We start from the raw sequence: 15,157 nt of genomic DNA on the forward strand, positions 1-15,157 counted from the left end.
GCTCAGTAGTTGTGGTGCACGGGCTTAGTTGCTCCGCGGCATGTGGGATCTTCCCGGACCCGGGCTCGAACCTGTGACTCCTGCATTGGCAGGGGGATTCTTAACCACTGAGTTACCAGGGAAGTCCGCATGGTGATGGGTTTCTTTCGTTCCTTCTTTCTTTCTTTGGGGAGAGGGGGAGAGAGAGGGATAATGCTAACTAACAAGTATTGAGTGTTTTTACAGAGACTTTCACACCATTTGATCACACTTGAGTTCCATGACAGCCCTCTGAGAGCAGCCTGTTATCCTCATGGAGGATGAGAGGTTAAGGTCCCCAAAGTCATAGCCAAGCAAAGGTGGGAACAGGGGCCTACATCCAGGTCTCCTATTGTGGTGTCTGGCAAACCCCACAGGACAAGGCTGCTCTCCCTTTAGTCCTCCTCCCATAACTGGATTTTTTTTTTGACTTTTAAAAACATTGTGGCAAAATCTCTATGATAAAATTGGCCATATAGGGGCTTCCCTGGGAGCTCAGTTGTTAAGAATCTGCCTGCCAATGCAGGGGACACAGGTTCGAGCCCTGGTCCAGGAAGATCCCACATGCCACGGAGCAACTAAGCCCATGCGCCACAACTACTGAGCCTGCACTCCAGAGCCCTCGAGCCACAACTACTGAAGCCCGCGTGCCTAGAGCCCGTGCTCTGCAACAAGTGAAGCCACCGCAATGAGAAGCCCACGCACAACAATGAAGACCCAACGCAGCCAAAAAATAAATAAATAAATAAATTTTAAAATTAAAAAAATAAATAAATAAAATTGGCCATTCTAACCATTTTAAAGTGTACAATTCAGTGACATTCATTACATTCACAATGCTGTGCAACCATCACCACTATTTATTTCCAAACCTTTTTCATTGCCACAAAGAGAGACTCTGTAGCCCCCTCGTGGGGACTGGACATGATCAAAGTCTAGCTCAGCTCTGTATTCGGGAACCAGAAGCTGCTTCTAAGGGAAGAACTCTGTGCCAAAGGATGTCTTGACCCAGCGGACACCGAGTACTGGGATCGGGCAGAGGCAGCCTCCCTCGTGGGCTCAGTCCATACAGCAGCTGCTGGGGTGAGGGGGCAGTCGGGCCCTGGGACAGAGTGTCCTCTGTAAATAAAGCTCCCAGGATCCCTCAGAGCACAAACATCAGCCCTGCTCCCGGGGTCACTGTCTCTGTCGAGTTGAGCCCAGCCACAGCAGGACTAGAAGAAAACCTTCAACCACATTCCCAGCTCTGGACTGGGCTCAAGATCCCCACAGAATACACCACAACCCCTTGGAAATTTTAAATAATTACGTTTATTAGTTACAGAATTTTTAAAACTATAATTATAGGAAATTTGGAAAATACAGTAAAGAAGAAAGAAAACACCACCCACAGTTATGGCTACCATTTATTCAGGGATTGCTGTATGTCAGGCCCCTTATGGACATTATTCCATTTGCTCTTCAATAAAACCCTGAGGTGTAGATTATTTTTATGCCCATTTTACAGATGAGGCAACTGAGGCCCCGAGAGAGAATCTAAGTGAATTTGTCCACAGTTACACAACTGAGATGATACATACTGGATGATACAGAGTACTGGAGCTGGGATTCAAACCCAAGTTCATCTTGAGCCCTTTTCAACAAAATATTATGTTGAAATGTATAAAGTTGACTTACAAAAGTAGTAATGTCATGCAGTTCAACCTAATGGTGTTTTTTTAATGGTCCTACCACTAATATTGATTAATATTTCATAAATTTCCTTCTGGTCTTTTATACATCTTTTGATCATTGGGACCATATTTTTCATACAATTTTATATCCTTTTAAAAATTTTTTGGGGGCTTCCCTGGTGGCGCAGTGGTTGAGAATCTGCCTGCCAATGCAGGGGACATGGGTTCGAGCCCTGGTCTGGGAAGATCCCACATGCCGCGGAGCAACTAGGCCCGTGAGCCACAACTACTGAGCCTACGTGTCTGGAGCCTGTGCTCCGCAACAAGAGAGGCCGCGATAGTGAGAGACCCGCACACCGCAATGAAGAGTGGCCCCCGCTTGCCACAACTAGAGAAAGCCCTCGCATAGAAACGAAGACCCAACACAGTCAAAAATAAAAATAAATAAATAAATAAAAATTAAAAAAAAATTCAAAACAAGAATATTTTTTAAAAAATTTCTTTACATTATATTTCTTATCATATTACTATAGGTGCTTCATGACATTTTTTTAAACATCTTTATTGGAGTATAATTGCTTTACAATGTTGTGTTAGTTTCTGCTATGTAACAAAGTGAATCAGCTATATGTATACATATATCCCCATATCCCCTCCCTCTTGCATCTCCCTCCCACCCTCCCTATCCCACCCCTCTAGGTGGTCACAAGCACCGAGCTAATCTCCCTGTGCTATGCAGCTGCTTCCCACTAGCTATCTATTTTACATTTGGTAGTGTATATATGTCAGTGCTACTCTCTCACTTCGTCGCAGCTTACCCTTCCCCTTCCCCATGTCCTCAAGTCCATTCTCTACGCATGACATCATTTTAATAGCTATGTAATTGTCCATGTGGGTATATATATTTCTTTGTTGTTGGATACATAGATGGTGACTGATTTTTCACTGTTATACATAACATCGTAGTGAGTAACTTTGTGCCCAAAGCCTTTTCCCTCTTTAACACTGTATTTTCCCTCTTTAACACAGTATTTTCCCTCTTTAACACTGTATTTTCAAGCACCACAATCTACTGTAGTTGGTCTCCCTCACTCATCTAAGCTTCGTGAAGACAGGGCCAGGTCAGTGTGTCCTCCGTTTTATCCCCGGCAACTGTCTGCAATAACACAGGGATTCGATAAATATGTTTGAAATAAATGAAGAAATGAGTGGGGGTAAAAAATAATAAACAATAAATGAGAGGACTTGAGGTCACAAAAGTGTTTTCCTTTCTTTTAAAAAATTTTTAAAAAAATTTTTATTGGAGTATAGCTGATTTACAATGTTGTGTTAGTTTCAGTTGTACAGCAAAGTGAATCAGTTATATGTATACATACATCCACTCTTTTTTTAGATTCTTTTCCCCTATAGGCCATTACAGAGTATTGAGTTCCCTGTTCTATACAGTAGGTTCTTATTAGTTATCTATTTTATATATGTAGTGTGTATATGTCAATCCCAATCTCCCAGTTTATCCCTCCCCCCCTTATCCCCTGGTAACCATAAGTTTGTTTTCTACATCAGTGACTCTACTTCTGTTTTGTAAATAAGTTCATTTATATGATTTTTTTAGATTCCACATATAAGCGATATCATACGATATTTGTCTTTCGGTGTCTATGTCTTACTTCACTCAGTATGACAATCTCTAAGCCCATCCATGTTCCTGCAAATGGCATTATTTTGTTCTTTTTTACGTCTGAGTAATATTCCATTGTATATATGTACCACATCTTCTTTACCCATTCCTCTGTTGATGGACATTTAGGTTGCTCTTTTTAAAAAATTTTTTAAAAATTGAAGTATAGTTGGTTTACAATATCGTGTTAGTTTCAGGTGTACAGCACAGCAATTCATTTATAAATATATGTAAGTAAATATATATATATGTTCTTTTTCAGATTCTTTTCCCTTATAAGTTATTACAAAATATTGAATATAGTTCCTGTGCTATGCAGTAGGTCCTTGTTGGAAGTGTTTTCCTTTCTGAAGGAAAGAAATAACAGGCAGGCATGTGTAACAGGGGAAGCTCAAACAGTCATGCAGAAGAATCCGATGGAATTCACCTATTTGTCTATTTATTTATTTAAAAGTTTTATTATGTATTTATTTATTTATTTTATTTGTGGCCCCTTTAGGTCTTTGTTGCTGCATGCGCGCTTTCTCTAGCTGCGTCAAGCAGGGGCTACTCTTCGTTGAAGTGCATGGGCTTCTCGTTGCAGTGGCTTCTCTTGTTGTGGAGCAGGGGCTCCTCTTGTTGTGGGGCAGGGGCTCTAGGCGCGAGGGCTCAGTAGTTGTGGCACACGGACTTAGTTGCTCCGCGGCATGTGGGATCTTCCCAGACCAGGGATCAAACCCGTGTCTCCTGCATTGGCAGGTGGATTCTTAACCACTGTGCCACCAGGGAAGTCCCCCACTGGTGTCTTTTAGTGAGTAGATGTTCTTAACTTAAATGAGATCCAATTTATTCATTTTTTTTTCCTTTACGGTTAATGCTTTTCATTTCCTATTTTAGAAATATTTGCCTATGTCAAGATCATGAAGTTATGGAGCATGAATTTTTAATAATTTTCCTAAAGAAAATTAACCTTTGGAATATTACATATGCGATCATTCATTAATTTTTTTAACAATCACTTAAGGAATCCCCATGTGTGCCAGGCGATGTGCTGGGTATTATAAGGGATATAATTATGGCTTGAATCCCTCTTGCACTCTAGACGGATCTAAAGTGGCTCGGAGAGGTGATGTCACTTGCCCCAGTTCACACTGCTGCTGTGCTGGGTTAAAACAGGGTTAAAACACAGGACTGACTGATTCCAGAGTCTGAGCATACCATGAGCTCCTCTGTCTCCAGGACTGTTGAGCCACCAGGAATGGATTTTTGACATATTCTAGTTGGTAGTTTCCCGGTCACCTTGGGAAAATGTAGAGTCAAATAAGGAGACAAAAACACACGGTCAAAAGCAAAAAAAAAACCCCAAAACCTTACAGTTCACGTTTGCCTGTACTATGAGGGAGATGTGAGTCACGTGCTTGAGAGAAGGGAGAGGATGCCTTTGGCTCAGGATAATGGAAGGCTTCTCAGTGTACCCTTGTTGGCCCTGAAAAGGTGAGCAGAATTCAGGTCATTTTAGGGACAGAGCATCCTAGGGAAAGGGACCAGCAGGCACAAAGGCGCAGAGGAGAGATGCCCAGAACATCTCCTGAGTGGGTATCTTAATCAGGAAGTGATCAGCTCCAAGTAACAGAATACTGATCGAAAGTGCCTGAAACAAGGTCAGTTATTCCCTCACTGAACCATAAGTCTGCAGGTAGGTGGTTTCAAGGGTTTGTCCCGCAGCTAAACAATGTTATCAAGGCCTGTTCTTCTAGCCCTTGTCAGCATTGCCTGTCCACGGAGAGACAGCTGCTCCTCTGAGTTCATCCTCCCACCACCAGAGCCACAAGAAGAAAAGGGAGGTGCCTGCTTCCCCTCCCACACCCCCTCCCACTCTTGATCAGGGTATAAAATCTTTCCCACTTAGGTCCCAAACAGAACCACACCTACTTTTTTTTTTTTTTTGCCAGTGCTCGGCTTGCGTGCGGGATCTTAGTTTCCCAGACCGACAGGGAATTCCCGCACACCCACTCTTATCTTAATCTTTAGTAAAGGGAAATAGGATTCCCATAACTGGTTCACCTTCCCGGGCATCGCCACTGGCAGGGATCTGTTAGGAAGGAGGAGAGGCAGCATGTGGGTGCCTGGCGGTGAGCAGACAGAAACAGCTGGAAGAGCAAGGTGAGGCCGGAGTTGGAGGTTTAGTCAGCACTGGGGCCAGGACAGGGAGGGTGTGTGTAAGGACAGGGATGGGGTTAGGCTGACGGAAAGCTGAGAAATCAGGTGGTGCAGGGTTATTGCAGGAGCCCAATGGAGACAATGAGGCTCTGACTGAAGTGGCCACAGGGAGAGGTAAAAAGACGTTTTGCAGGTAAGGCTGATAGAATTTCATGTGTTTTAAACTGCAAGATGCCACACAGTAGTGAGTCATGAAATTAATATCAATTTAGTGGTTCCAATTAACCCACTTTTTTTTTTTTTTGAATCTTGTCCCCCCTCAGTATTCTACGTCTTTTGTCTCTTTTTTAACTTGACTTTGTCCTGTTTCCTTTTAAATCTCTCTGAACATTGCTTCTCCGTCTTTTGGGGAATCCTCTACTCGCACCCAATGCTCGTGCTCCCAGGGTTCTCTCCTGGACTCCCTGTGCTTTCCTCACACCGCCCCTCTCCCTGGCTCAGCCAGGCATTCTCCCGGGATAAAGTGCCATTTCCTTATGGCACAGCCTAGTCCTCTCCCTTACATATCTAACCATCTACTGGACATCTCCACCCAGTGTCCTGTGGGTTAAAGACAGATCAGTGTTAAAAAAAAAAACAACAGATCAGTGTTTTTTAAAAGTTGAAATACACACAAACTGAAATACAGTAGAAAATGTCAAGGTGCATCCTATGTAAAAACACAAATATTTTCTTTCTCGCTCTTTCTTAAAATTTTAAAATATTTATGTATTTGTGTTGTTTTGTTTTGTTTTGTTTTGGCTGTGTTGGGTCTTCATTGCTGTGCGCGGCTTCCTCTAGTTGCGGCGAGCGGGGGCTACTCTTCCTTGCAGTGTGCAGACTTCTCATTGCGGTGGCTTCTCTTGTTGCAGAGCTCGGGCTCTAGGCACGCAGGTTTCAGTAGTTGCAGCATGTGGGCTCCGTAGTTGTGGCTCATGGGCTCTAGAGCGCAGGATCAGTAGTTGTGGCGTGTGGGCTTAGTTGCTCCACGGCATGTGGGATCTTCCTGGGCCAGGGCTCGAACCCGTGTCCCATTGGCAGGCAGATTCTTAACCACTGCACCACCAGGGAAGCCCCTGTCTCTTTTTTTAAATAGACGTATAGTTGATTTACTATGCTGTGTTAGTTTCAGGCGTACAGCAAAGTGATTCAGTTAAAATATATATGTTCTTTTTCAGATTCTTTTCCATTATAGGTTATTACAAAATACTGAGTATAGTTCCCTGTGCTATACAGTAGGTCCTTGTTGGTACAAGTATTTTTAAATGAAGCTTTTGTTTCACACGTACATCATCAATGTGTCCTGGGTCACATTCAAAAAAGTTTTGAAAACATAGGAACTAGATAACGGGCTAGATGCAGGCATGGGAAGGGCCAGGGCCATCTGCATCTGGGCAGCGAAAACAGGGAAGTGAGGAGCTGGTTTCTGGGAAGATGATGACTTTCACTTTGAACCCACTGGTTCTGATTTACAGTAAATCACGCATAGTGGTTGCCTCTTACTACTTCCAGGCTCTTGTCAAAGTAATTCTGAATGAATGCTCTGAGGAATGAGGGAGTTTCCCCTCAAGGTCATTAATAATCAGCTCCAAAGAAGAGATGAAACTTTAATAGGGGAAGTAACATTTACTGCACACTTATTCTATGCCAGGCTCTCCGCATCCAGTCTCTAACGAGAAATCCTCTCAGCAGGATTTCCTGGCGGTGTGAGGCAGGTACCATTATCTCCACTTCACAAATGAGGAAGCTGAGGTTCAGAGGGGATGAGAAACTGTCTAAGGTTGTGCAGGTAGCAAGTCATTTGTTATATCTTGCCAGTGAACCACAGCATCTCAGAAAGCATCAATCACCAGCGTTCCTTATGGCCTCGTGTATTGGTTTTCTAGGGCTGCTGTAACAAATCACCACAAACTGGGCAGCTTAAAACAACAGAAATGTATTCTCTCACAGTTCTGGAGCCCAGAAGCCTGAAATCAAGATGCAAGCAGGGTTGGTTCCTTCTGCAGGCAAATCTGTACCATGCCTGTCTCCCAGCTTGTGGTGTGTGCGACCTGCTGATGATCCTTGGCCTTGGCTTGTGGATGCATCATTCTAAGCTCCGCCTCCATTTTCACCTGCATTCACAGGGTCGTCTTCTTATAAGGACACCAGTCATATCGGATTAGCTGCCCCCCACCCCCTGTAGTGTGACGGCATTTTCATCTTAACTGATTATGTTTGCAATGACCCTCTTTCCAAATAAGGCCACCATCTTTTTTGAGGGATACATTTCAACTCATTAACACCTCATTAAGTGGAATAAACCTTGGAGTTAAAAGGAAATTATTTCCCATTGATTTGGAGAACTTTGCACAAAAAGTTGGCTTTATTTTGTGTTGGATTCCTAAGTTCCGCAGAAATTGGCAAGAATCCTAGAATTCTCATGAGTACTTATAACTGGTCACATCTCCACTACCTCCTGGACAGTAGCTACACAGACACTGCTGCCTCATAAAAACGCAAACACACCATCTTTCCCTCCCAAAGCCACCGCCCTCCTGACTTCCCTGTTTTTCACAAAATTAGCTAAAGTCGTCCTATCTTTCTTGAAAGAACCCAGAGTCAGCAACAGAGACATCAATGGTTTAATGGATAAGGGATCTTACACATCTGAAGCAAAAGTGTTCTGGAGCGGCAACACATGGTGCAGGGCAGGACATGATAGCAGTCTTCATTGGGAGTGGGGGGAGAGGTTACCAGTTATAGAGGGAAATGACATCAGGTGGGTACATTGGTTACCAGGGAAACCAGCAGAGGAGCACAGCCCCTCACTGCCCCTTTGATAAACTATCCCAGTGGAGATGTTCTGGGCTATAGATTAGAAAAATCACTAGCTGGGGCCGGGGGCAAGTACAAAGGCATTTACTGATTAGGCTCTATGATTAGGAGCGAAGGTCAGCCACCTGAGTAGGGTGTAGGAGAAGCAGGGACTGTTCCAGCAGGGGATGTACAGAGAGCAAGAGAACAGCCATCCTGAGTGGCCTGATCACACAACCTCCCAGGTTCAATTCCTTATGGTTGCCTGTCCCTTGAGAAGATACACTAGCTTCCAAATACACTTTGCTACCAGGCTCTTTACCTCCAATCCGGCCTCACACTTCGGCATATGCCCCAATTTTTAGAAACACACCTCAGATCTGACTCTACAAAAGCCCCGGTGGTTTCCAGTTACCTCGTGGAACTATTCAACTGCTCCATTCTGCATTCGAGGCCCAGCCAAATTTGGAGCCAGCCTCAGCTCTCTCCATCCCTTCCAAATAGGATACTGTCGAGGCCCAGTGTCAAAGCCACCTCCTCCTACCTCTCCCTTCCTTGAAGGCTGTCTTCACACAGTTCCCTCCTTGAGCTCCTGAAACACCACCTCGCATCTGTCCCAGTTATTCCATTTTACCTGGTGATTTGGTTATGTATGTTCCTGCCTACACTCCCCCACCAGACTCTAGGCAGGGCCCCAATCGGAGCTCATCAATCTGTATGCCTAGATAATAAACCCAGAGAGTCTCCCCAAAGGAGGGATCTTGCCAACTACAGGCTAAAACCCGCCCAGGCGTTCTCTTCCCAGACATTCTGCTCACCGGCAGTCAGGGGCCGGAGAGGGCGAGGCCGTTTCCCGGATGCAGTGGAAGGTGCCTGCGGCGCAGCCGGGGGCTCCGGATCCCGGCACAAATCCGGCCGGCGTCTGCCCAGAGGCGCAGCGGAGCGCCTGCCCACAGCCCAGCGGGAACCGGCTCGGGCCGGCCGGAACGCCGCTTCCGCTGGAACCTTTCTACTGAAAGGCCGGGCGCTTTTGGGTGAGGCACGCAGGAACCGGAAGTTAGTGGAGGAAGACGGGCGCGGGAACCTACTGCTTTAACGTGGAAGATGAACATCCTTAGTCTCCTCTTGGCGGGAGGTAGGGTGCCTGCAATACTAGGTGAATCTCCCGTCTGACATTAGCCCCTGGTCCTGGAGTATTTCCGCCTTGGGTCCCGTGTCTTGGAGTCCCCGCTGAGTTGACGGGGCGGTTCTGGTCGCCGAGCCTAGGAGCGATTGTGCTTTCTTCCCTGGGTTAGGGGTCCACGAGCGACTCCTCGGACTGGGCCGAGGGCGGAGGGTTCAGAGTCTAACGGCTGCTTGCTTGCTTCTGGATGCGTTATTGTCCTGTGGCCGCAATGTCAAAGTTTCCATTGGTTTTACAAAGTTGCTCCTTATATGGTTTTTCTTCTTTGTAGAAATATAGTCATGGTAGAAATCTTGAAAAGTGTACAAAAGAAAATAAAAACCGCCCTTAAATCTACCACTCAGCTAAAACATTTATTATAAACGTATAAAATTTGGTTGTTTTTCTCTTATTTTTGGCTGCGCCATGTGGCTTGCGGGATCTTAGTTCCCCCACCAGGGATTGAACCCTGGCCCTGGCAGTGAAAGCACCAAGTCCTAAACCACTGGACTGCCAGAGAATTCCCTAAAATTTAGTTTTATTTGGTTCCACTGGATGAGAAAGAAACTATTGAAGATAAATATTGTTAAAAAGATCTATTAATTGGAAAAAGATTTCTCTAAGGTTAAAAGTTTCAAAAACGTTAAGCAGTTGAAATCATTTTTTAAATACATGCTTCTTTATGGACATAAAATAAGATTTCTAGGTAGTAAAACCTAGGCGTTATCCATAAAAATCAGAAGATATCTCTTATAGATATGATCCGCTAGTTCTTTCTTTTTGGTTGTGTTGGGTCTTTGTTGCTGCACGTGGGCTTTCTCTAGCTGCAGAGAGCGGGGGCTACTCTCTGTTGCTGTGCCTAGGCTTCTCATTGTGGCGGCTTCTCTTGTTGCGGAGCACGGGCTCTAAGCACGCGGGCTTCAGTAGTTGTGGCACGCGACCTCAGTAGTTGTGGCTCGCGGGCTCTAGAGCGCAGGCTCAGTAGCTGTGGCGCACAGGCCTAGTTGCTCCGCGGCATGTGGGATCTCCCGGACCAAGGCTCGAACCCGTGTCCCCTGCATTGGCAGGCGGATTCTTAACCACTGCGCCATCAGGGAAACCCCACTAGTTGTTAAATTATAGGAAAGTCAATGTCACTTTGCAAAGGCTCTGGTTAGGCCACAACTAATGCTAAAAGGAACTAAGACGTCTCAACTTACATTTTGCTAAAATTTCCTTTTAGGGAGGTGGAGATGTTTTCCAGTTCCATTAGGGTCCTCCTTATTCCAGGCCCTACATAATTCCTGCTGTCGGAAAAAATCCACTGCACCAAAGAAAATTATTCCCCATGTTGATTTTTCTGATGAAAACGCAAAGGAGTCTGGAAAGGCACTTGACAAGCTCTTCTCTTCAGAACAGCAGGCTTCCATCTTGCATGTGTTGAATACAGCGTCTAATAAAGAACTTGAAGCTTTCACATTGCTCCGTGGAAAAAAGTCCCTCAGCATTGTAGAGCACAGAGAAAAGTTTGGGCCATTTCAGAATTTGGAGAGTTTAATGAATGTGCCCTTGTTCCAGTATAAAACCACCATTCAAGTTTGTAACTCCATTCTTAATCCAGAGACTGGAGGGAAAAAAAGGAAGTTACAGGAAAATCGTCTCTTGAGAAAGCTCATCAAACCAGAAATAGGAAGAGAGAGACTTAAGGTATACTCTTTTTTTCTTAATGCGTCTTATACTGCCTAAATATTTGAGAACCAAAGCACTATTCTGAGCACCAAGACGGGGTTCTTCAGGCAGATTATAGTTTAGTTGGTGGGCCCAGAGATACACATATAAATAGATAATCTATTATATGGTTATTCTCAAAGTATGAGATGTACAGGTAGTAAATTGGCAATTTAGAGGAGAGAACTGTGGGTTGGGGAATGTTTACTAGAAGAACTCAGCCTGGATCATGGAGAGAGAACTAGGCTAGCAGGAAGAGGAAGGCATTCTAGGAAGAAAGGACAGTTGATGTAGAGAAGTAGGTCTGGGCAAGACTTATTTAGGAGGAATGTTGAGAAGATATATGGCTGTTTTCCTAGGCTCCTCCTTCATCTCACATGTTAATTCTACTCCTATTACTTCTGACCTGTTTCTTGTGCTTCTTCACTGTGACCTAGATTCTTAATACTTTGTCGTGCAACAGGCACCTAACACAAATCCCCACCTCTAGTCTATAGACGCCTCCCGTCCACCTTCCACACAGCTGTCCATATTCTTTCTGAAATGTATATCTCATGTTACACCTGAATGTTATATGCTTTGGTGGCTCCCTGTAGCTCTCAGGATAAAGGAAGTTACTTTTTGCAGAAATCTGCCTACCCCTCTGCCCTTTTCCCACTTGCACTCTTTATTCCACTGCCTGAGTGAGAGGTGTCAGCCTGTATTTGCAGATATCTGGGTGAAATAACTCCCCGTTTACCACTTTACTCATTCTCCTAGTCCTCCAGTAAGTCTTCCTGACCATTTCTCCTCTCTACAGTGTAACTTGTATGGTGGCATTTCTTATAATATATGGTTATGTCCCTTGTTTCTCAGTATCTGGCACATTCCCCAGCAACATTTGAATATTTGAATGCCTACTTTGAGCTAGGTGCTGAGAACAAGTAAAAGTTCTGTTCAACAAGTAAAAGACTGCTACTGGTTACCTTTTAATAATAATTACTCTTTAACAATTCTTAGTTCATAAACTGTAAATATACTTCTATTACATAATTTGGATTTCTGAGTTTGTATCTTAAATTATATATGTTAAAATGTTTACACTTGTAATTAAACCAGCCTTTTTTGTTTTAGGCGATTAATAGTATTGTATCCATTGTTTCTGGTACTCGAAGAATTGCCTGGGCTCACCTTGATCGTCAATTGGCAGTGCTGGACTGGCAGCAAACTGAATATTGCCGATTGATGAAAGGAACGTACCTATCATCTGCCTACTTAGAAGAGGTAAGGCAGTTGCACCTCCAAAGCCCTACCTGCTAGAGCTTCTTGTGTCGTCTTTTAGTCCTAAAAGGAATGAAATAAGATAGTAAGGATGGGTTTTCTTTTGGTACTTATTATTCACCCATTCCTATGTTTTCCATCACTTACGATTTTTTAAAAATTGAATCATTTATTTCAAGAAATGCCTTATGAATCAAAGGCAGATCCTGAGAAAATCAGTGGTAAAGTATATTACTCTAAATGTTAAGAAACTTCATTACCATAGTTATAAAGCTTACTCTTCAAACGCTATTACTTATTGTCTCATTTAGTCTTCAAAACCTGGTGAGATGGGCAGTAATGATCATCCTGATTATATCTACGAAAACTGGTTCAATCAAGTATATGATGTGATTAGTCAGTTGCAGAGGTGATTGATTCTAGGCTAGTTATTCCAACCATATACTCTACCCTAGAATTTTTTAAAAGCTAAATAAGACAATTTTGTCTAATTTTAAAGCCAATATAGTTTTTAGGAATTATGAAGCCCATTGTACAGATGAAGAAACTAGTAATTAGGAGGATTAACTGACTTGTCTTAGCTCAGCTTGTTCCTGCTAGAAAGAACTTGGCTGTCCTGACCCCTTCATAAAGTGCTTTTTCAATTACTTCAGAATTGTCAGTAGCAATATTATGTAAGTTATATATTTAAAAAATAGAAGTGGGACAGAGAGGGGGCCCAAACAATAAAACTTAATGAATTATTTCTGTTCACTTATTTTATCTTCCCTCCTTCCCTCCCCCCCACCCCAAAAAAAGATTTCTTCAGTTGTTTCAAAGATGCCTAAAGCCGACTTCTATGTTCTGGAGAAAACAGGACCTTCATTTCAGAACTCATCTCTGTTTCCTATACTATTACATTTTCACATCATGGAAGCCATGCTGTATGCCTTGCTGAATACAACTTTTACCCGGGATGGCCGTCATCAGGTGCTGAGCATGAATCGAAATGCAGTGGGGAAGCACTTTGAACTGATGATTGGTGACACACGGACTAGTGGAAAAGAGGTAGTGAAGCAGCTCCTCTCAGAGTCTGTACTGAAAGAAGAGCCTCGGGTATTCTTCCCACCAGATAAGATAGTCCGCTACAGACAGATGTTTTCATCTACTGAACAATACAGGATAGAAGAGTTATATGATTCATTATTACAAGCTATTGCCTTCTATGAACTGGCAGTTTTTAATATTGAATCTTAAAATTCTGAGGTTAGTATGTTACATGTTCTTAATATCATATTAATTTATATTTATTAGGTCTGAAGTTGTAAAACCAACTGTTTTGAACATCCATGTTAATGGAGAAGAAAACATAAGTTTGAGTGTATTTAGATGTTTAAAGTCAGACTTTTGGCTACTGAATGGTTTACACAATAATAAACCAAGGCTAAATCAATAAATATGAGATTCTGTGCCTTTTGGGTTTAAGCGTTAGAAAATAAGATGTTCCCTAAACATCCAAAACAAGAAACAAAGTTATCTTCCTTAAAAGGCAAATGCCATCTATACTAAAGGATTTGCATTATTATCATACTGTTAAAATAGGGAATAATGAATTTTCTGGATGGTGCTCACCGTGGGAATAAAGCTAAATATAATTGATAACACAACTTGTGGAATCCTCTTCTTACTCTGAAAGTACAATGTGGTTTGATGCACTGCCTCCAGAAGGGAGTTTTCATCAGCTCAATCTATTAAGCCCAAAACAAACAAGCTTTGTTTAATAAGCTCATTTTTTTTTTTTTGGCTGCACCACGCAGCATGCAGGATCTTAGTTCCCCAACCAGGGATCGAACCTGTGCCCCCTACAGTGGAAGCACGGAGTCTTAACCACTGGACTGCCAGCGAAGCCCAATAGGCTCATTTTTTTTTCTTTACATTATTTATTTGGTTGCGCCGGGTCTTAGTTGCAGCATGTGGGCTCCTTAGTTGTGGCATGTGAACTCTCAGTTGCAGCATGCATATGGGATCTAGTTCCCTGACCAGGGATCGAACCCAGGCCCCCTCCACTGGGAGTGCGGAGTCTTAAGCACTGTGCCACCAGGGAAGTCCCTAGGCTCATTTTTAAACTTTGAAATATTTTACTTAACAGACCATCTTTTGAGAAAAGTAGCACTTTTTTCCCCACATCTCTCCATTTCCATTAGACTTGCCTTAGTTCAGGCCCTCATTATATCTCACCTATACTGAACCCAAGTCTCTCTGATGTCAAAGCATTAAGTCTTTTCTTTCCTTTAATCTAAAAGTGAAGTATACTTGTTGGGAAAAAAAAAAATTCAAATAATCAGAAATCTATAAAATACATGGAAGTCCTCCCTTCCAGCACCTCCAACTCCCTAGGCAGTTTGATGTACACTCTAAACTTGTGGCCATGCACATGTAAATCTCTACATATGTGACTGTATACGTGAGCATCTCCACCTCGGAACTGTTGTAGATACCTCCAAGTACACGTCTGAAATTCTCTTTCCTCCTGACCATCTCATAATCCATTGTTTTATACTTTAGTAAACAGTTTCACCAACTATTCAATTGTTCATGCCAGATGTGTGGCATTCTACTTCTCACATTTCTGGAAATAGCTGTAGTGAAATGTGTCCAAATTAGACATTTATAGGATGAGATGCTAAGTACTGAAGAGTCATCAAA

General features: G+C 43.1%; 1 protein-coding gene across 2 annotated transcripts; it reads left to right on the forward strand.

Annotated features, from left to right (window-relative positions):
- The first annotated feature begins 9,387 nt into the window (after window positions 1-9,387).
- Window positions 9,388-14,118, forward strand: TEFM (transcription elongation factor, mitochondrial). Of its 2 annotated transcripts, none has more exons than XM_082443747.1 (4): window positions 9,388-9,478; window positions 10,728-11,191; window positions 12,326-12,475; window positions 13,271-14,118. In XM_082443747.1, exons 1-4 carry the CDS (start codon window positions 9,448-9,450, stop codon window positions 13,706-13,708), a joined length of 1,083 nt encoding a protein of 360 aa, XP_082299873.1. In that variant the 5' UTR covers window positions 9,388-9,447; the 3' UTR covers window positions 13,709-14,118. The 2 variants fall into 2 exon arrangements, with proteins under 2 accessions (XP_082299873.1, XP_082299872.1); XM_082443746.1 differs by having other exon boundaries at window positions 9,392-9,499.
- Window positions 14,119-15,157: the final 1,039 nt, after the last annotated feature.

The sequence above is a fragment of the Balaenoptera physalus genome (assembly GCF_965194825.1).
Source record: "Balaenoptera physalus genome assembly, chromosome: 20".
NCBI classification, from domain to species: domain Eukaryota; kingdom Metazoa; phylum Chordata; class Mammalia; order Artiodactyla; family Balaenopteridae; genus Balaenoptera; species Balaenoptera physalus.